We start from the raw sequence: 22,804 nt of genomic DNA on the forward strand, positions 1-22,804 counted from the left end.
GGGATATCAAATCGAAGTGGGCCAACTTTGTGCACTGACCACCGCACCCCACGGTGGCAGCTTCCTGTCGTCCCAACAAAACCTTCCAAGCAGACGCTGAGCACGCGTTCCACATTTACTGCTGCACCATCCCCAGCATCGCGCGACATTCAGTGTCGAGATGTTAACTACCTCGCCTGGTATGCAGGAGGTCGTGGGTTCAATCTCGACTATGATGCCTGCTGTATATTTAGAGTTTGCGTGTCTCTCTCCCCGTGGTCGCATGGTTTTTTTCCAGGTCCTTTTCCCCTCCACATTTAGAATCTAAATATGTATTAGAGTATTTGGCTGCTATACATTTCCATGGAATAAGCCACTTTGAGCTACGTAGCTCAGTGAGCCTTCCCTGCTCATATGAAAATCGTTTTTAATTTAGTTTAACGGGGGCAAGATCTCTCGCTCTCTATCTCGAGGGAATCTGGGATAGGACGAAAAGAGGCCGTCGTCACGGAGATCCGCCGCATGTCACTGTTCTGCCAACACGTGTCCGTTCGTGCTTGCAGGGTGCAGCGTTAAACATCAATTTATTTAGTCGTAGTATTTAGTTGAGGGTACCCTGATGACGTTCACTCGTCACAGTTATTGATTAGGCATTGTCAATAACTCCTTTGACGACTGCTATTGTTTATGGGAGTGTCGTTGCAGCACGGTATTTGGGGCGTTATTCGTTCGCTTTTTGCGAGCCACTGTTATGTGTGTGTGTAGTAGCACCGTGGCTCTCGCGTGGGCCATGGTGAGTGACATTGCGTGCGCCAACTCAAGGGCGGTGCGACTCTCGGTGCGCGGCATCACGCGGGCGGGCGCGCAATCTGTGGTCTGGCTCACTGTCGTGTTCATTTACAAGCTGGCTCGCTCGCTCTCTACCGTATTCCGTACGGCACCTCCTTTGGTATTTCTCCGATGCTATAGGGAGCTATGAAGCTGCTGCTGCTGATGTTGTGTAAATTAACAAACGACTGATACGATGGGGCACGGGGGGTGGAGTTGTCGGCGAGTGACGGGTGTCGCGATACGTTTAGCTCCCTGCTGCTGCTGTTGCTCTGCGGTGTCGTGCGTTGCGGCCGTCACCGTGACGCTACCCCCCCCCACTAATGAGCTCCTCCGAATGGTCCTCACCTGCATCGACTGAGCCTGCTTGGCTCGAGCGGCTGCTGTCACGTTGGATCTGCTCCACACGAAATGCAGCGGATTAGCACGAGCGGCGGTGGAGGCGGCGCTGGTGCTGTCAAACATCGCCATTTGCGCACCGCCGGCTTCACAGTTATTTTCCGGCGAGGGATTGTTTTTGCTGTTATTTTTATTAGAATCCGAGGGTGCTGTTGTCTCAATCATTTCTTCTGATGGATCTGGGAACAGACAGAGCAGTGGTCACACCCGGCGCACCGTGTGGCCTGAGGAGGTCTTCGTTTGTTGAGGTCGTGGAGCTAGACCTGACAAGCTCCTGGCACCCCCCCACCCACCCGCCCCTTCCCACAGGCTGTGTCTCCACGGTCACCGAGACATCCGCCGTCAACCTCGGAGGTGCGAGAGGTGGCCGGATGGCTCAGAGGTTGGGCGTGGAACCGGTGCCACCTAGAATCCTGGGTTCGAATCCAGGCAGCCGCCCGTGCGGTTAAACCGGGCTCTCAATTTGTAGTTGAGTTAATGGTCTCAGTATGGTCACCAATGACTGCACAAACAAACCCATCACGGTATGGAGTCTTGTTCTGTGCCCAATTTGGCTGAGCTCCAGCACTGAACATCGCTATTTGTGGCATTAATTCTAAACACGCGAAATTCTCCACTTCAACGGAAGCACGATACTTTTTGTCAATCCGGTAGACCACTCCCCTTGATAATTATTGATTCATCGGTGTTGTCTTAAGGTCACTTATGTGATTAAATAATTAAATAAACCGTGATCACCTTGCGAACTTGCGTCCCCCGCGTTAGCATTTTTTTGGGGATAAATGCCACTCGTACACGCACGGTGCTCCTTGTCGTTCCGCTGCTGGATGAGTGCCACGAAAAATTGGAGTTTCCTCCTCGCAGATTCTGCCTGCGAGGCAGCAGACGCTACGGTGGATGGGGTCATGGAGACGAGGAGCTCCGCTGATAATAAGAAATTGCGAGAGGCTCGTTCCAACGCGGCTCGCGCGTAGTAGCAAAAGCCTCCGGAGGGACGCGCAGCGATCTGGGCGGCTGGTATAATAATGCTGCTGCGACGTTCTAAATGTGTTGTGCGCTCTCTCGCTCTCTCTCTTTCTCTCGCTCTCTCTCGTTCTCGCGCGCTACGGCCATACATCGTGGAGCCGATGGAGGCTGTGGCAGACGCGGGTAGGGGAGAGACCCCCTTGTGGGTTTATGCTTTTTTGACGGATGATGAGACGGTGCGTTGTTAGGAAGTGTTGACCGATCACCAGTTGCACCATCGTTTTTAATTTTTTGTTTAGGAACCAACTAGAGCTATGTAGTTTTAAATGTAAATGTAAAACTGATATGTTTATACTGTAACTGCTTTTTGTGTTTAGCTTGTTCTCTTTCCTCCACACCTCCTATTCATACAGTTGTCTGAGTACAGTGCAAAATAAGATCAACATACATACATACAAACATACAAACACCGTTTACCATCGCCATCGCCCCATCTTCATCACACTATTGTCGTCAATCACGATCTATCCACTGAGGTAACAATCCGCTTAGCACCGGCACGTGAGCCGATTTCATCGCTCCATCTCCACGCTGGGTGCACTCCCAGATGAGTTCCCTTCTTTGGCTGCCACTCCATCGTTCGACTTAACCAACGGACATCGCCACTGCTTCTCGTCAGACATCCTGCCCAAGCCCATCAAATGTTTGTCAGTCTCTGCTGCCTCGCGACTGTGTCCCCCTCTCAGTGCAACTTCCAGCATGCACCTCTCTCTGCACTTTTCTGCGCACGTTTCAGCCTTTTCTGTTCCACATTCTTTGCCAATGTCCATGGATCGTTCGGATCCGAATGCCCTCGCGGGTGATATACGTTGGTTATCTCACTGACAAGATGAGATTTATGGGACAGATTCTGGCCGCAGAGAAACAGGAGACACTGATAATGGGGTTGTGGATAAGAGGAGCTCACTGAATTTAAAATACAGTTGAGCTCATTTCAAATTAACTCCCACAAAACGCCTAACAGGTATGCACAGGTAGTTAGGACAGTTAGTACTACTTAATATTAAACACAACGCAAAATAATAAATTGCATGACTGTGCAGAATATGAGTAACAAAATAAATAAACAGACAATTCGCCTCCTTCACAGATCTGTCCCTCCACGTAATTTTTTAAAATAAAAGTATTATTACAAATCCCATCAGCCGTGCGGCCTTCTGGGAATGCATCAATTCAGCCGCATTGATTCAACACAAGCAGACCCTGGACTGGTTTTCACATTCAGTGTCTCATCAGCAGAGCCAGGCTCGATCGAACCAATGCTGGTGAACTGCCAGATGTTTGATATCGGCAAGGACCATCTCTGGTGGATATGGGGGTCGTAGCTTGACCAAAAATTATATCACACTGAAAAACTAAATAATCATTAGCATCAACGTTAGATAATTATCACGCAAGTATATGATCATTATGGCGGTATCCCGGGGTACCAAATAATACAAAATGGCTGAGGCAATTAAATGTTGTATTTCTGGGACACTATTTTTTCCAGAAGTGTACTTAACTCTGCGACTGGGGTACCAATAATCCGAAATCAGTGCTACTCCGCGATGTCGAAACGCCAAACAGCATTAAAAAATCCGTTATCGAAAAATTCGACTTTGAATCGTGCATCGTGCACAGCTCGTCGATATGCGTCGATTGCCGCATCTCCGACCATCAACAGACTAAAAATTACTGCATCACGGACATTACGCGAGAGCCGGGGTACTATGGTACCCACTGCACAGTTACCATGGAACCCCGGGGAACTATGATACCCCCCTGTCTGTCTCACTGTCTGTGTACTCCCATCCTAGCAAAGCGTTGAACTGCCAAACTGTTGGGTTTACGTTTCAACAAAGTACACAAATACAACAAACTTATCCCGCCCCCCCCGACAAACACTTGCTATTTGTTTTGCCCTTGGTCTAATCTAAACGAAGACAATCACACTTTGTACAATGTACGCTGATTGTAATGATAACTTTGAAATGCGCGCAAAAGCACTGCATGGCATATGCCCCTGGCAACGCAAAAATGACGCCTCTACAAGACGCGAAGACAAACACAACGGGAGCGGCGCTGTGGCGCGCAAAACAAACAGTGGAGGAGCAGCGAACAAACAAGGAAGGCACCTCAGCAGCACGGGCTGAGGAAACTGAATTGCAATAAGCATGGAGACAAGGCAGAGACTGCAAAGTACTGTAGCAGCACAAGCTGAAGTAAATCCTAAACAGCGTCCATGGAGACAAGCTAGAGACTGCACAGTTACCTCTGCAGCAGCACAAGCTGAGGTTAATCCTAAACAGTGTCCATGGAGACAAGCTAGAGATTGCACAATTACCTCTGCAGCAGCACAAGCTGAGGTTAATCCTAAACATTGCGATGTCCTGTCCACCCCCACTACCCCAAAGTGTACAGTTACTACTGTAGAGTCAGTAGATACTACTAGAGATACCGTAGATAGCTAATTTAGAGTCAGTTACTACTATAGTCAGTAGATACCACTGTAGGGTCACTAGATACGACTGACTGTTGCATGTAGGGTGTGTTGGTATATATGCCGACAAAATAAAAATTGGGTGGAGAGGGGTAAAAACTTTTTGGAGGGGTCGACAATTTTTTTAAACCTTTTAGATCAACTATTTACCCCCCCCCCCCCCTTTCTATAACTTTTTGATTCAGACCTTCTATAAAGCTCTTATTGTTGACAGACAAATGGACAAACATGACGTTGGGCTTTTATGATAGCTTAGTATTTGTGTATGTATATGTTATTTTTTAAGAGAATACAAGTTTCGAAATATATATTTTCCCCTGGGCAAAGCCGGGTACTTCCTGCTAGTTGAGAATAAATGTTGTGTATTTTACCTGATGCACAAATGGAAAATTAAAACCCCTCCAGTGTGTGACCGTGGTCATCCAGAACAAGACCGTACAATGTAAAACGACGCAGTGCCCCGATTCACAAATACGAAGGAGACATCGCAGCGATACAACTCCGCTGCTCCTGACGTGGTTGTCTGGCTTCACCACCTGAATGTGACATTGTAGTTGTTGCTCTGCATCTACATCAGCAGCCGTACGGAAGAAGAAGTTTGTATTATCATAGGTTTGTGTCGAACGAGGTCCCATATCTTACAGAGAGGGCCCTTACCTATGAACAAACTGCAGTGCCCAACAGAACACAGGTAGCTCCGTGGGGAGTAAGGGCGGAGGAGCTCCTAGGGGGGCAGCTCGTGCAGGTGTATTTTTAACGGATGATGATATAGCGTATTTTTAGCAAGTGATGACACAGTAAAATTATGACATCACTATTCATCATTGTAGTACTCTCGGTGCCGGCGTCTTGTGATGGTTTATCAGCGCCAGGCTGGCAGGAATATATTTATTATGAGCTTAACACAAAGACACATGTGTGCTACATACAGCATAGCATAACAACAACACTAGAGTCGATAAATATTGCAAAATTGTGGGAAACTGATGTCGCGACTATCTGAACTTTCCAAAATTTGACATTGCATCGAATCGCGACTAGTCCGGTGACCAAGGGGAAGAGAAGACATCGAAGGGCAGATGGTGAGAGACTCGTAGAGTGGCGCTCTGGGTCGTCTCGGCGTGTCTCTATGAGACTACAGGGTTACGAGAGTCTCAGACCAGATGGGGGGAGACTGTTAGGGCAGCTCTATGGATCTTTGTGTGATACTATGCGTCTCTGTGTGTATCTGTGTGACTATGTGTTCCTGTAGGATTCTGTAGATCTCCATGTGAGACTCTGGGTCTCTATGGGAGTCTCAGACCAGATGGGGGGGAGACTGTTAGGGCAGCTCTATGTTAGGGCAGTCCTATGCACAGCGATCATCCCCCCCCCCCCCTACTGGCGCACTCATGCCCTAGGCCGTTACTTGGCTATCATCAGGGAACCCGCACTGGCCAGCTTGAAGCACGGTCACCATCTGAGGCCCACCCCGGTGGTGAGGGGTGAGGCTACTTCCTCCGCCCAATATTGAGACGCCCGTTGGATGACGCCATCGACCATTTTATTTATTTATTTCACTACTGTTGTAGAAAATTGTAAATGGATAAATAATCGCCCTTGACACATTTAATTTCAGGTGCATTGGACCTGGCGCAAAAGCAACTTAATTTAAAATGCGCAAAATGTTGTTTCCCCCCAAAAATAGTCAAAATAACCTTAATGAATTGACACGCACGGCTTGGGGCAGTCCTTATCCATCACTAGATTGACAAGAGGGCTGTACGCAGTGTTAAGCGTTGGTAGTGTCTGTCACTAAAGAATGTGATTTCCGGACTGAACTCACGATTGGAGCCATTTAATCGGTCGGCGACTCCTCCCGGTTCTCTTGACTTCTGGCCCGGTTAAGCAAAAAAATGAACAAAACTTGATTTGTGTGTGTGTCGCGGTCAGGTGCTCAACGGCAAATTGACCATTCCCAATGCCGATCGCTCCGACAATGGAATCTACGCCTGCTGGGCTTCCAGCAACCAAGGAGAGTCGATCCACATCACCCGCCTTCTGGTGCAAGGTGCAGTATATTACGCACGTGCGTGTTTGTGTAGCAGTTGCTTTGATCCGCGAGACATTACCTCAAAAATGTCTCATTAGTACCACCCAGCGTGCGCTGCACATGCTACGAAAGGATTTTCTGGAAAGCATTTCACCGCTAGAGCACATGCCTATGATAGCAAAAGAGGTGTGGAAGGCGTTTATGAGAATAGTTTGTTAAAATGGTGGCAAAATAGTACGTGGTTTCAAATATGTACACAATGGTGAAAAAGCAATAGGGAGCATGTCTATAGAGGACAGTGCTTACACAAAGCTGTCTGCTCATGGTGGACACTGCTGCCCGTAGTGGACATCGGAAACTGAACACGTTTGTCACCCCAACTGGTGCCGACCATCCCCTTGGCTCATAGGCTACTTGCATCACCGCGGTGGCGAGGAGATGTTAACTACCACACAATCTCCGTGGTCGCGTACATTTTTTACTCCGTTTATATCCCTCCACACTTAGAATCGACGTCACGCGTTTAGAGTGTGTGGCCGCTACACATTTCCGCGTGATAAGCCACTTCGTTGAGCTATCATTTGTGGCGCGGTCACTTCAGAAAAAGAGCCATATAGCAGCTCAGTGGGCCTTACCTGGTAAAATAAAAAATAGGTTTTTTTTCTTTAGTTTTATGTCTGGGTCCTGGTTTGTAGGTTTCCTTTCAATCTCCTCATAGGCCAGTGCTCTGAGTGATGCCGTAGTGTCATGGCATGATTCAACGTTTGTGATGGAACATGTACGATGCTGATGATGTATGTGTAGTGGTGATACGCGCTGGTAGTAGGGATCGTGGGGTAGCGCGTGGTGATTGGCTGTGTGTTGGTGACGCGCGCTGACGGTGAGGGATCGTAGGTCAGCGCGGGGTCATGGGTTATGTGATGGTGATTGGCTGTGTGTTGGTGACGCACGCTGACAGTGATGGATCGTGTGGCAGCACGTGGTGATTGGTTATGTGCGCTGACACAAGAAGGGATCGTGTGGCAGCGCGTGATGATTGGTCGGCTAGGGTGGGTGCTCACATCGCGGTCCGCATAGGCTCCGTCTCCTTGGAGCGGAGGGCTATATAAGGCGGTGCGCGCGGGCGCTCGGGGAGAAGTTGGTGACCAGTGAAGACGGAAGACGGAGGAGGAAGAGATAGGGCCCTGAGACACCTAGTCCCGCTGTCCTTGTAAGGACCGGGGCCCTGTGTGGCTCAGAGGCGGGACCTTGGGACCCGGGGGCCGGACGTCCGTGTGAGGACCAGGCCGCGGGACCCAGTGGTCGTGATCCGTACCCAAGCTGGGGTGGGTCTAGAGGTTCCCCCGGATGCTACGGGACTGGAATGCCCGTGTGTGTGTAGCCGGGTGGAACGGGTAGCGTGAGCTGTAGTAACCACCCGTGTCAGGTGGAACGTGTAGCGTGAGCTGTAGATACCACACGTGTCAGGTGGAACGTGTAGCGTGAGCTGTAGTGAAAACACGTGTTATTGTGACAACCCAAGTGTGAATAAAGTGTGCTACCCGTCAAGTGGTCTCCCGCCGTAGTTTACTATACTACAACTGGCGTCAGGAGTGAAACAGTCATCCTGCCATGGATACCAGGAAGACTCATCGGACTCACGAGTGTGACCGGGAGGAAAACCACGATGACTCAGGCCAGCAGGCATCAGGGGGAGAAGAGGAAGAGACGCCGGCGCCACAAGACCCTTCATGGGCGCCCAACGAGCGGCTGGGGGCTGACGCCGGACTCCGCGACGCGCACTCCCGCCTGGCGGAGCTACTACTCGCCGCGGCGTCCATCCTAGCGGAGATCACCACGTCGGGAGGATCGAGAACGTCGACGGACATTGAAAGGGCTCGCGTTGCTGATTCCCGCCAAAATGACTTTGAAATTCCCGCCATTTCTGCTGAGCGGCCATCTTTTGGCGGGAACTGCGAGCAACACGTGGCGGGAGTCCACCAATCCCTGCCGCTTACGTCATCAACGCGCGCTACGGGCCGCCATCAGCCACCCGCCATAGGGGCCGCCATTTTGCAGCTCGACGGTGCGGCGCGGGAGAGTCAGGAGCCAGAGGACGACATCATTCCAGCAGCGTCTTCCCGCGTTGACAGCCTTCAAGGCGGACGGCGGGGACTGGGGCGCATTCCAAAGAAGATTTCGCGCCCATCAAGAGATGTCGGCCTGGTCCGACGCTACGGCGTTGCGGGCACTGTTGGACGACGACGCGCTCGCGGCCTTCAGGTCCGCATCGAGATCGGCCCGCTCCACGCTCAAGGCTGCGCTGGGCCTCATGGCCAAAGTTTACGGACCACCTTCGGCCTGCCGCCACCAATTTTACGACCGACGGAAGGCGGACACGGAGACCACGCTCGCCTACCGCACGGTGTTGTTGGCTCTCGCCGACGCCGCGTTCCCTCGTATGGACGAGGAGGGGCAGGACGCTATGGTTTTGGAACAACTGCTCAAGTTGGCACAGGACCTGGGGGTCCCCATCAACACAGCCGACGAAGTGGATATATGTTCGTTGCGTGTTGCAACGAGTATTCAGGCGCACGAGGTCCTGCAGCGGAAACAGGTGGTCGTCTGCACTGCTGCCGGGGTCTCAGCTCCGGGCCCGGTGGTCACCGAGCCCCAGGTCGTTCGCCCACGGGAGGAGGCGTTCGCGGCTGCACGACCGGGGGATTGGAGGTCGGGGGGTCGGTCGCCTCTGCGATCGACCCGCAAGCTGGAGCAACCGAGACCTCCGACGTCCCTCATCATGTGCTACAACTGCGGCCTTCGGGGCCACGTGGCGTCCGGGTGCCGCGCTCCACGTCAGCGCGCCACGGGACCTCGGCTGGACGACGACCACGGCCCCAAGTCGTCCCAACTACCCCCGGCAAGTCGCGGCACTTCACATGCTCGGCCTACATACACGACACACATGGGCCGTCGCTTTGCGGCGGAGGATGTGCGATTGGGGGTCGGGGAATCGGTTCGGAGAGGGGGGTTCGTACGGGGCCAGGGGGACATTGAATGGTCCGAGTTGGGCCACAGAATTGTGGCCGCGGCAGCCGGTTCGTCGGTCGTTACGGGATTCATAGACGGGGTCGAGGTCAGGGTGTTGGTGGACACGGGAGCGTCGGCCACTATAATTTCAGACCTCATTTATAACATTCTCCCCGTCTAATGTCGACCTCTGCTTCCGGTGGACGTGCCATTTTACGCGGCAAATGGGGGCTCATTGGGTATTATCGGTCAGATTCGGGCGTCCATTTGCATAGGGGATATTAAATTGGCGGGACCTATTTTCGTCTCCTCTTCCCTAGCGGTTCCTTGTCTGTTGGGCACAGATTTTTTGGCTAAGATGCCCATTAAAATTCTCGTGGATCAACGTTGTATTGAGCTGCCATCGGGTCGCCGTATTTCTTTTTTGTCTAACCCTACTGAAATACGGACGGCGTGCGCGACGATCCAAGCGCTAGCGACACAGACAGTGCACGTGCCCCCGGGTTCGCAGATGTTGATACCCCTCCGGTTGCGGAAGCCATTGGGTGGGGAGACTGCGGGACAAGGCGTGCTTTTGGGTCCATCGAATAGAGCTGTCGGGGGTCTGGATTTGGCGGTGGCTCAAACGTTGGTTCGGGCTGACGGGGACCCGTTCGTTATGGTGTTAAACGCTGGTTCAAGGCCGGCCATTATTCCGCAGGGCACCGTGCTTGCTCACGCGGCACGGGTCCCTGCGGAAGAGCGCCTTTTTGCACATGTTGATCCCGTCCCGGCACAGAAAATTACATCGGGTGATGACCTTGAATGGGTCGATTCGCTGTGTGCGGACTCAAGTGATTTGTCAAGGGTGCAATTGGGTGCGCTGCACGCTCTGCTGATCGAATTTTCCGATGTGTTCAGCACGCACAAATATGATATTGGGTACACGGACCCACATTGAAACAGGCGATGCAGCACCAGTCCGGCAGAATCCCTTCCGGCTGAGTCCTGCCGAGAAGGAACACGTTCAATCGGCCGTCAATGACATGCTGACGGCCGACATCATTTCGCCCTCATCCAGTCCGTGGGGAGCACCTATCGTTCTGGTTAAAAAGCAAGACGGCTCCTTGCGATTTTGTGTGGATTTCCGTCGCCTGAATAAAATCTCCGTGGCCGACGCGTATCCGCTCCCCAGGATGGACGAGTCCCTGGACGCATTGTCCGGGGCGCGGTATTTTTCTACACTTGACTTACTGTCGGGATTCTGGCAGCTGCCACTCGACGATGAGTCTAAACCTAAGACAGCATTCCGGACCCCAGGGGGCCTGTTCCAGTTTAATCGGTTGCCCGTGGGACTCCACTCCGCTCCCGCGACGTTTCAGCGCCTTATGGAATTGGTTTTGTCGGGTTTGCAATGGGATACTTGCTTAATTTATCTTGACGATGTCATTGTTTTCAGTAAAACCTTTGAGGAACACCTCCAGCGATTAAGAGGGGTGTTCTTGCGGATGCGTTCAGCTAAGTTAAAGTTTAAACCGGCGAAATGCCACCTTCTGCGGAAATCCGTAAGGTACTTGGACCACATTGTCGATTCTTCGGGGATCTCCACCGATCCCGCGAAGACAAACTGTGTCAGTTCATGGCCAACGCCCACGTCGGTTTCTGAGGTCCGCAGCTTCATTGGTTTTGCGTCATACTACCGCCGATTCGTGGAGCATTTCGCCACCATTGCCAAACCCTTGCACGCTCTAACAGCCAAAGGAGTCAGGTTTCGATGGGGGCCAGAGGAGGTGGCCGCGTTCTGCTCCCTTCGGGACGCCTTGGTGGGTGCCCCGCCCTTACGTTACCCTGACTTTACGAGTCCCTTCTTGCTGGATACTGATGCTAGTAGCACGGGCATTGGGGGGGGTGCTCTCACAGGTCGTTGGGGGAGTTGAACGGGTGGTCGCCTATGGTAGCAGGGTTTTGTCGCCTGCAGAACAGCGCTACTGCGTCACCCGTCGCGAGTTGCTGGCTATTGTTTTTTTTGTGCAGAAATTTCGACCTTATCTATATGGCCGTCATTTTACAGTCCGGACGGACCACACGGCGCTTCAGTATTCATTGAGGGTCGCCCAGCCCTCGGGCCAATTGTCACGGTGGTTGGAAGTCCTCCAAGACTATCAATTTATGACCACTTACCGTAAGGGGTTGCGCCACACCAACGCGGATGCCCTGTCGCGGTTGTCGCCTAGTCCTGAATGTGCGTGCTTGATGGAGTCGGCGCGCTGTAAACCGCCAGGTGCTGTGCCCGAGAGTGAGTTGGTCGCCGCCACGAATGCGCCGATGGTTGACGTTCCCGCTACCCCTGCGGGCGGGGACTCGCTACTCTCACTGTCTCTCGTTGAGTGGGGCCGACTCCAGATGGCTGACAGCTCCCTGCTCGCGTTGCGTCGTAGGGCGGGGGGTCCCGAGGAGGGTCGAACATGGGCTGGCTCATGGCTGCTCAAGCAGGGCCTGCTAATGAGGTGGGACAATATGTCCCGGCGGCACGCACTCGTCGTGCCTTCCGCTATGCGGGGCAAAGTTGTTTTGGCTGCACACGAACGCCTCTTACATCTGGGGGTAAACAAAACGCTTGCTCTGCTCCAGCGGGACTATTATTGGCCGGGAATGGGGAGCGATGTGGTCAATATACTGAAGGGGTGTGTGGATTGTGCCAAACGGAAACCACCGCCCGTTGCGCCAAATCCACCGCTACAGTCTATTCAGGTCTCGCGCACCAACGAGCTCGTTGCGCTGGATATTTTGGGGCCTTTTCCTGTCACGCCTAGGGGTAACAAGTACCTGTTGGTTGGTGTGGAATACTTTACCCGATGGCCTATGGCGTGGCCACTCGCTAACCAGTCAGCGGCGGCCGTGGCGGACGCTTTTGTCCAAGGCTACGTCTTGGACAAGGGGGCTCCCGAACGCTTGCTGACCGACCAGGGAAATAATTTTTCGAGTAAATTGCTGCAGGAGGTGTGCGACCTTTTGGGTACTAAAAAGGTGCGTACCTCCCCGTACCACCCACAGACTGACGGGATGGTGGAGCAACTCCACAGGACTTTAACCTCCATGTTGTGCCAGCAGGTGTGCGAGGCACAGGTTGACTGGGACTTGCAGGTCCCGGGGGTCCTCGCCGCGTATAGAATGGCCCCCCACGCAGCTACGGGGTATTCCCCATTTTATCTGATGTATGGTCGGGAGGCCGATCCGCCCATGGAGACTCAGCTGGGACTTTCCGTGCCACGGCCTAATTCCAAATTGGCCGACCATATTAAATTTAACATTGCTAAACTCGCCGAGGCACGGGAGGCCGCACGGCTTAATTCGAGATCTCGGCAAGTCGCCAACGATCGCTTGCGTGCACGGAAGGTGTCCGTGCACGATTGGAAACCGGGCGATAGGGCCTGGCTGCACTGCCCTCGTGCACCGTTGGCTACGTCACCTAAATTGTTGAGGCCATGGCGGGGACCCGTGGAGGTCGTGCGGGTTGCACGCCCCCAGTGTGTTCAGATAAAATGGGGAAAGCGCCGGTGGTACGTTCACCCCTCCCGGCTAAAACCGTTCTCGCCACCATATGGCCTTCCTTTGTGTCGTGATGACCGAGCAGGTGATGTGACCGACGACCCGGGGAGGGAGATCTCTTCGCCTGATCCTCACATGTTTTCGCCTGATCCGCTCCCAGGTGTCCGGGAACTGACGGCTGCCGACCACCGGCGACCAGATCCCCGGGGCACGGCCGGTTCTTCCAGGCCCGAACCGTGCCTTCCTGGGCTGCCGGTGCCACCGGACGGTCGACAGCGTCTCGTCCCGTACGACGGACCGGCCAGGCGGACTCGCGCTAGGTCGCGCAACTTTTCCTGACCGAATAAATGGGGTGGGGATGCGGGCCGACACGGCTGGAGCGTCTCGTCACTACGTTCCCCGTCCGCTCGACCGCTTTATCACCCGTTCAAGGAGCGTGCGGAAGGGGGATCGGTAGTCAAGGAGACACTGGACACGTTTTTTTTCGGAATAACTTGATTGTGTTACTCGTCGGTTTGTACATAGGTTGTTGTTGTGTTGTGTTGTTGTGTTGTGTTGTTGTGTTGCGTTGTTGTTGTGTTACGGGGCACACTTCGGGAGTGGGGTTTTTTTTTTGTTGGTTTGTTGTTGTTTGGCAGCCGGGCCGGCTGCGAGCTATGTGGGGGGGGGTGATGTAGTGGTGATACGCGCTGGTAGTAGGGATCGTGGGGTAGCGCGTGGTGATTGGCTGTGTGTTGGTGACGCGCTGACGGTGAGGGATCATAGGTCAGCGCGGGGCCATGGGTTATGTGATGGTGATTGGCTGTGTGTTGGTGACGCGCGCTGACAGTGATGGATTGTGTGGCAGCGCGTGGTGATTGGTTATGTGCGCTGACACAAGAAGGGATCGTGTGGCAGCGCATGATGATTGGTCGGCTAGGGTGGGTGCTCATATCGCGGTCCGCATAGGTTCCGTCTCCTTGGAGCGGAGGGCTATATAAGGCGGTGCGCGCGGGCGCTCGGGGAGAAGTTGGTGACCAGTGAAGACGGAAGACGGAGGAGGAAGAGATAGGGCCCTGAGACACCTAGTCCCGCTGTCCTTCTAAGGACCGGGGCCCTGTGTGGCTCAGAGGCGGGACATTGGGACCCGGGGGCCGGACGTCCGTGTGAGGACCGGGCCGCGGGACCCAGTGGTCGTGATCCGTACCCAAGCTGGGGTGGGTCTAGAGGTTCCCCCGGATGCTACGGGGCTGGAATGCCCGTGTGTGTGTAGCCGGGTGGAACGGGTAGCGTGAGCTGTAGTAACCACCCGTGTCAGGTGGAACGTGTAGCGTGAGCTGTAGATACCACACGTGTCAGGTGGAACGTGTAGCGTGAGCTGTAGTGACAACACGTGTTATTGTGACAACCCAAGTGTGAATAAAGTGTGCTACCCATCAAGTGGTCTCCTGCCGTAGTTTACTATACTACATATGTATTATATGTTGACACTTCTTTCGCACCATACGTAGCCAACTGTACTAACTGGAGGCGCTGTGCAGTGCACTTTGGGCCGCATAAAAGAAGCGAGTGTGGAGGTCGTAGAATAAACGTTCACTCAGCAGTTGAACACATTTAGCCATTGTCTTATACATTTTTATATTTAGTTGTATTCTTATTAAAGAACCCAGAAAAAAAAGTTGATTCCTAAAAGGGGGAAAAACGGCAAGTAACGCGTAACAAACCCGGGGCGATACACCCTCAAAATTATGGACAGACCGGGGGCATCCAGGCTCGCTGCCCTAATCGCAGTAGGGGTAACGATCGAGACCAGGGTATTTATATGAAAGGGAATAAAGAGGAGGGGTGAATCGTGTAACAAAACAGAATCAGAGCTAAAATAACATAAATGTGATGTCCAAGTTTGTCATTCTTGTTTTCTCCCTGGAGCAGCGATTGTCGTGCATTAACAGAGTTGGTGTAGTCTCCAGAGTCCCATACCTTCTCCCCGGCCCCCAATGTTCCAGCTATTCATGTTTCGGGTTCTACAGGGAAGGGGACTCATTTTGCCATTTTAATAACGTGAGTAGAAGAGCTGAGTGGGCCAAACAGGGCTGCAGCGATGCGCTCTTGTGTTGCGTTTGTTTCTGGTGGTAATTGTTTTGCGTTTGTGTCTGTAGAATAATTGTGTTGCATTTGTGTCTGGTGATAATTATTTTACGTTTGTGTCTGGTGGTAATTGTGTTTGTGTTGGGTGGCAATTGTGTTGGGTTTGTGTTGGGTGGTAATCTCCGTGTTCTCTCTCTCCCCCCGTGAAGGTTCTCCTGTGATCGTTCTGCCTCCCCGGAACGTGACGGCCAACATTACCCAGCATGCACTGTTCTCCTGCCGTGCCGAGGCCTACCCGTCCAACGTCACATACTCGTGGTTCAAGGCCGACAAGAACGTTCACGCTGTCAGGTGACAACAATAACAACGACGATGCCGTATGCGTTGTGTCCGTCACGAAATAGGCGTCGCTTAGATCGGCACACCCGGCTGGGCTGGGTGAGAGAGGGGCTGCCTCCCGGGACAGGCATCGGAGCGATCTCCACAAGTCTGGTGACCAAGGGGAAGAAAAGACTTCCAAGGGCAGATGGTGGGAGACTGTTAGAGCGATGCTATGGGTCTCCGTGCGTCTCTGGCTGAGACTAAGATACTATACGATTCTGTAGGTCTCCATGTGAGACCCTGGGTCTCTGTGCGAGTCTCAGAGCAGGTGGGGGGAGACTTAGGGCAGCTCTATGGTTCTCTGTGTGAGACTATGGGTATCTGTGTGTCTGTGTGACGATTTGTTCCTATATGATTTTGTAGGTCTCCATGTGAGACCCTGGGTCTGTGTGAGTCTCAGAGCAGGTGGGGGGAGACGGTGAGGGCAGATAGTGGAGGTCGCTGCATCTCCACCGTGCAGCAGGAGCAGCTGTGGGGTCTGGTGGAGGGTGCAGAGCGTGAGTAGTGAGAGGGTGTGGTGGGATGCACTGCGTACACCTCACTTGGCAAATGACATGGGACCAGCCAGGTGGCTCAATGGAAAAAAGCGAGCAGCTCACATTTGGAAGGTTGTTAGTTGAAATCCTGGTTGATAAAATGAGTGCCACCTTTTGGGGGGAAGTTAACGTTTAAGAGACTTGGCCCCAGCCATAGAAGTGTGTAATTTTCACCATTGTCTCTAGACTATCATTGGGAGATGAAAATCACAGCCAAGCTCAGTTAAGCAGGAAATTACTTTGACTTTCTCATGCAATTGTGCAAATTTCTCTCTCCACAAAAAGGAACTTTAGTATCAATTCCACAAGAATGTCTGCATGCAAATTGCCAAAAGGGTAGGGCCAGGTTCAGCAAAATTATTCTGTGACCATTTAAAACTAGACAGAAAACGAATTTCCTAGATGGAAAACTCATTATTTTAGAACTAGTTTTTTTGTCTAGTTTATTGTCCTTTTCCTGCACCTCCGGTTAGCGCGGTTGCCTACGTACAGTGTGAAAGAAGTTCAACATACATACGTACATACACACCCCCAGTGTCCAGTCACAACACAGGGTGACCAGGAGGGGTGGAGGTTTTAAGGGTAAAGGCACAGCCCTGCGATAACTTTCTCACGCCACTGCTAGCGGAAGGGCCTCTACTGGAGGGAACTCTGGAGAGGGCTCTGTCGCGTTGGGAGCTGAGTGGTGGTGAAGTCTCTGCCAGGAATTTCGATTATTCTATCGGAGGTTCTCACGAGAAAAAAATCTCAAATCGCTTTAATGGGAATCTGCTTTAGGCTGCCATCCAGTGGCTACCCTTGGAATTACCTCTGGATTTCTCTCGAGTGGGAGATTCGTGAATCGCTATGTATGTGTAGTGTCGTGCGTCTCCTCTTCATTCTCTTGCTCGAGGCTTGTGTGTGTGTGGCGTGCGTCGCACACACACTCAGAGACGAGGTGGTCGCAGGAGGCACCGTCCTCCCCTTTTATTGTTGTTGAGTTCACGCCACCACTCGGGCCCCCTCTCTCTCACGACCACGCTGCCGCACGACCCATCCCAGACACGACCCTGTCCGCGTTGCACCGACGGTGTCGACCGGGACAGCCAACTAATGCCCGGCCGTGTAATGATCGGGCGAAGGCGGCGGCAGCGACGACGAGACGAGTCAATCCCAAAACCGGCGGCCCGGAGCTCTCGCTCTCCACTGCTGATATTCCCCTCGGCGCCGCTTGGCTCCACCCTAGCCACACCTCCCTTCTTGAACCCACCAGAGGGTTCCAGGGGCTTCCCCAAGAGGTCTACCGTGACCCTTGCCCCAGTTCCTCTGCCCTGCCGGCATGCTGAGTGGCGTGTGCGCTAAGTGCCCACCTGCAGTTGCAGCTGCTGTACAACAGTCAGCGCTATGTCACTACATATGTACATTATGTATGTTGAACTTCTTTTGCACTGTACGTAGCCAACTGCGCTAATCGGAGGTGTGAAGGAAGGACAACAAACTAAACACAAAAACGAGTTCTAAAGAAATGAGTGTCCAATCTAGATAATTTTAAAGTGCAAATCTCTAGTGGCTTCCTAATATCAGAAGGAAGAGCGTTCCAGACGGCCGCAGAAGCGCATCTGAAAGCGCGCGTTGTGGTGACCACCGTCTTTGTTCGATGGTTCGCCAAAAGCCGCTTCTGCGTGGATCATCGGAGTGCACGTGATGATGGTCTATGCTCCTTGACGAGATCAGCGAGGTATTGTGGTTCATTTGTGGCAAGCATTCTGTGTAATAAGTGAGACCTTATAAGTGAAGTATAGTAAACTACGGCGGGAAACCACTTGACGGGTAGCACACTTTATTAACACTTGTCTTTCCACAATAACACGTGTGGTCACTATTTCTCACGCTACACGTTCCACTCGACACGTGTGGTCACTACAGCTCACGCTACACGTTCCACTCGACACGTGTGGTCACTACAGCTCACGCTACACGTTCCACTCAACACGTGTGGTCACTACAGCTCACGCTACACGTTCCCGCTACACGTTCCCGGGCACTCCAGCCCCGTAGCATCCGTGGAACCTACAGACCCACCCCAGCTTGGGCGTGGGTCACGACCTCTGGGTCCCGCGGCCCGGCCCTCACACGGATGTCCGGCCCCGGGTCCCAAGGTCCCGCCTCTGAGCCACACAGGGCCCCGGTCCTCACAAGGACAGCGGGACTAGGTGTCTCAGGGCCCTATCTCTTCCTCCTCCGTCTTCTGTCTTCACTGGTCACCAACTCCCCGCGCGCCTGCGCGCACCGCCTTATATAGCCTCCGCTCCCAGGAGACGGAGCCTATGCGGACCGCGACGTGAGCACCCACCTTAGTTGACCAATCACCACGCGCTGCCACACGATCCCTTCGCTGTCAGCGCGCGTCACCCACACACAGCCAATCACCACCTCATAACCCATGACCCCGCGCTGACCTATGATCCCTCACTGTCAGCGCGCGTCACCAACACACACAGCCAATCACCACGCGCTGCCACACGATCCTTACCGCCAGCGCGTATCACCACTACATAAGCATGGAGACTATTGAAACGAAGCACAAATGCCAAAAAACCATGCGGCCAGCAATAAACAGTACTCTTGAAGGTATAATAGATTAGAGTTCATACACTATGTGAATTGAGCAAGGTTACAAGGTCCTGGGAAAGGAGACGGTGGGAGGGAATTTCAAAGTGGAGCAGTGCCATGGAAGAAGTAGAAAGAGAAGCGATGTGACTGTCAGTGTCGTGAGTGGGTGGGTTGATGAGTGAGTCAGTGGGTGAGTGATTTTGTGCATGAGTGAGTGAGTGGGAGAGTTGTTGTGACCCCCAGTGTGGCAGTCAAGCACAGTGCAGATTATATGGAACTGTCAGTCTCATAGACCGAGTCCTTGAGACGGATGCAGGAATTGATGAGCGAAGTTCACGGTGAGTGCATGAGTGAGTGTGTGAGTTATTGGGTGAGTGTGTGTGCATCAGTTAGTGCGAAAGTGAGTCAGTGGATGAGTGAGTGTCGGGGAGTGGGTGAGTGAGTGGGTGGGTGAGTGAGTGAGTTGTAACCTGCAGCGTGGTGGTTGAACGCACTGTGGAAGAGACAAAGCAGTCCGGTCAAACGAACCCTCAAGATGGGAGGAGGAATCAAAGAGTTAAGTTCGTGGAGAGAGTGGTGGTAGGGACAGGACAGCGATAGCCACGATGGACTCCCACGCATCTCCCTGGAGCCCTGCACACTCGACGCTCCTCTGGCAAGGTCATGCGGGTTGTCTGTGCAGGGGGGAGCGGTGGCAAGGAGTCGATTTCTGCTAACCTCTAACAACGGTGACGAATATCCAAACCGGTCCTGCTGCGCCTCCCTCTAGGTCGACTTGGCCTTAAACGAGTACCCGGTGCGGTGGTGTGTAAAATATCGGCCGGGCGTTGTTCCGGCCACACTAGTCCCTCGGTGCTCGCTAACAGCGCTTGACCCCAACAGGCAGAATAGGTCACACGAGGGATCTTTGCCTTTGTGCGCCGCCAGTGGGCTGGAGGGGCGTGTGCGGGTGCTGCTGGACGGGAGCCTGCTCATCTACCGCGCCAGCCCGAACGACGCGGGGGCCTACTCCTGCGTGGCGAGCAATGGCCTGGGCAACGCCGCCACCGCCTTGGCGCACCTCACCATCCACTGTGAGCCACCACACTGCACCGCACCACACCACACCACACCGCACCGCACCACACCACACCGCACCGTACCACACCACACCGCACCGTACCACATCGTACCACACCACACCGTACCACACCACGCCGAACCACGCGCCACTGCACCATGCCACTAAAGCACACCGAGCCATAGCCAGACGTGTCGGCGTCCCGGACAACAACAACAACATGCTGCCCACTCCACTCCCGAGCTCACCACACAGTTGAGCCTTCCCTCCCCGCCCTGTCCGTCCCCCCCCTCCCCACCCACCCCACCGCTGCGGCGGCACCTGAGGGTTTAGCAGCACTCGGCAGATTCTGCCACGAACGTTCACCGATCGGGTTACAGAATTACATGGTAAACAGACCCCTGTCTACTCTCTGGTGGATGAAGGCCTCCCTACGCCATGTCGATCATTGAGCTTGTTTGACCATACTTCATGCTGGTCAGTGTGGTTGGTGATGGGGGGGGCGGCAAGACCCGTTCAGATATCTCTCGCCACTCATGTTCGCTGTCGCCAAGACTCAAACTCAAGTGTTGGCAGGTACAGAGTGTTTGCCACTGTGGCGTCGCCCCATCCAATTACGATGATTGTATATGTGTAGTGAGTCCAACTGAGTCGCAGACGTTGTCTTGGGAGCAACACTTTATTCAATAAATCAACATAACATAACACAACCTACACTTGGGTGTTGAATGCTCATCTAGCCACGCTATGGCAGAACTAGACACGGTTCGCTATCCCGGCCCAGACCACAAGCTGGGTCCCAGACCGCGTGGCTAGAGGCTCCTTTTGCCTGACGTGGATCTTCATCACCAGCAACACGAAGAGCCCCGAGCCCCTCACGGGGCCCCATTATATCGGCCCGGGCTGGCTCCGCCCCTCGTCCCGCCCACCTTCTAGATCTCTCGAGCTCTTTCCCGAAGGCTCCCCGAGAGCTCTTTTATACCACGTGACCGCCCAGCGGCCCCTGTCCAGTCCACCGGTGGCCCCCCTCCAATATCATCCAGTCATGTGTTGGCAGGTCAACCAGCGTATCATGCCCCAACGTAACCCTGGCTGACACTCCCTCTCACTCCCTCACCGAAGGCCCGCACCGCGTGGTGCCTCCGTGCTGACCAGCGCTCACTCAAGCCCTGCTAGGGCTGGTACTACACCCACTAAGCAGGCTACACATAATGCCAACACATTATCTGCCATGGCTTTGCCAAGCCCAGCACACAGTGAAAATCACAGTCACTACATCTGCATACGAATGCTAGGAATTATTTTTCACGTGGAACCGAGTCCGCATCAAGCGAGCGGTGAGCAGATTGTACTCATTGCTTGCCATGGTACTCGAACGAGCGAGCGGTGAGCAGAGCGGTGAGCAGATTGTACTCATTGCTTGCCATGGTACTCGAACGAACTCGCGGTTCACGCACAGCAGCAACGGCTGTGCCCCACGGAGTATGCTGCATGAAGCGGATGCTCTGGTTTGCACTCGCCGTCCGGTTCTGCACCCCGAAAAACATTTTGCCTCTGCACAAAATGAAACCGCCCACAATGCATTTCTTGTTATTAACGGTGACAGGAACGTGTGAGGTGGCGGCGGGGGCAGCTTGCAGGACGCCTTCATCCAGCAGTGGACATGAACGTGGCTGTTGATGACGATGATGAATGGCGACAAGAGGAATGACCACCGCTTGATTCGTAAAGCCATGACATTCTCGATCTCTCCCCTTGCCCCCTCCCCACGCGATGCCCCCGAGGGATTGCTTTGCGAGCAGCACCGCCATAACAGAGCCCTCACCATTCGTGCTCAGTCCTGGTCGCTGGTCAACTCCACCACCACCATCATCATCACCTCTCTCTGGGGGGCTGATAAAATAAGTACCGCTTTGTGGGAAGCTGACTGCGGTTGTCCAGTGGAGAGACTGGCTTTCACACTGGCTCATAGATGAGTGCTGCCCAATGCCTGTTTAGTGAAACTAAATACTATTAAAACTTTAAACTATTTTTTTTTTACCAGGTAATACCAACTGAGCTGTATAGCTCAAATGATACCTCAATGAAGTGGCTTTATAACAGCAGCCAAATATTCTGAACGTGTGATGTTGATTATAAATGTGGAGGGGAAAACCGGAGGACCCGGAGAAAAATCCACGCGACCACGGGGAGAGAGACGTGCAAACTTCACATATACAGGCGTCAGGGTCAGGATCGAACCCACGACCTCCTGTATACCAGGCAAGGTAGTTAACATCTTGCAACCACGGCGACCCAGTTAAACTAAACTAAATTATTTTTTTATTTTACCAGGTATGTAACTCTTTTTCAGAAGCGACCTGGTCACAAATTATAGTTCAACGAAGTGGCCTATTATGTGGACATTTATAGGAGTCAAATACTCTAAACGCGTGATGTTGATTCTAAATGTGGAAGGAAAACACTGGTGGACTGGAGAAGAATCCACAAGACCACGGAGAGAACATGCAAACTCGAAATATGCAGGCGTCAGGATCGGGATCGAGTAAACAGATTTCCACTTCGGCGGCCCAGTTAGGGAAATGCTTCCCGTTTAGCAGGTCGTCGGGGCCACTGCGTGAGGAATGACGGTGATAATTTAATTGGTGGTGTTGAAGGGGGTGGGATAATACAAGGTGATACATTTATAGATACCCCACTAAAATGGTAGGAAGGCACGGGTAGACCAGCGTGTTACAAAGCCTCTACACGTCACACAAATCTGAACTCATTCAATCTTTGGACACTTTCGTGATTTACCTTGCCCAGCTTAAACGGTATGTTTTATTTTACAACATTGAATGATTCATAGGTTGAGGTCATTTATATCTAAGCAAGAAGGCAAT

At 53.0% G+C, this 22,804-nt stretch overlaps 1 protein-coding gene across 7 annotated transcripts in view; it reads left to right on the plus strand.

The window, feature by feature from the left end:
- The window catches only part of IGSF9B (immunoglobulin superfamily member 9B), a 172,417-nt gene that overhangs the window by 108,718 nt on the left and 40,895 nt on the right, over positions 1-22,804 (plus strand). For all 7 annotated transcript variants that reach the window (XR_013639436.1, XR_013639435.1, XR_013639437.1 and 4 more), the window contains exons 5-7: positions 6,647-6,764; positions 15,560-15,701; positions 19,787-19,932. Coding sequence is in view for 2 of the 7 variants with exons in the window: in XM_078870144.1 (XP_078726270.1) it covers positions 6,647-6,764; positions 15,560-15,701; positions 19,787-19,932 (406 nt within the window). In the remaining 5 variants the exon portion in view is untranslated. The remainder of the gene's footprint in view (positions 1-6,646; positions 6,765-15,559; positions 15,702-19,786; positions 19,933-22,804) is intronic.

This window comes from Lampetra fluviatilis, chromosome 29, assembly GCF_964198595.1.
Source record: "Lampetra fluviatilis chromosome 29, kcLamFluv1.1, whole genome shotgun sequence".
NCBI lineage: Eukaryota > Metazoa > Chordata > Hyperoartia > Petromyzontiformes > Petromyzontidae > Lampetra > Lampetra fluviatilis.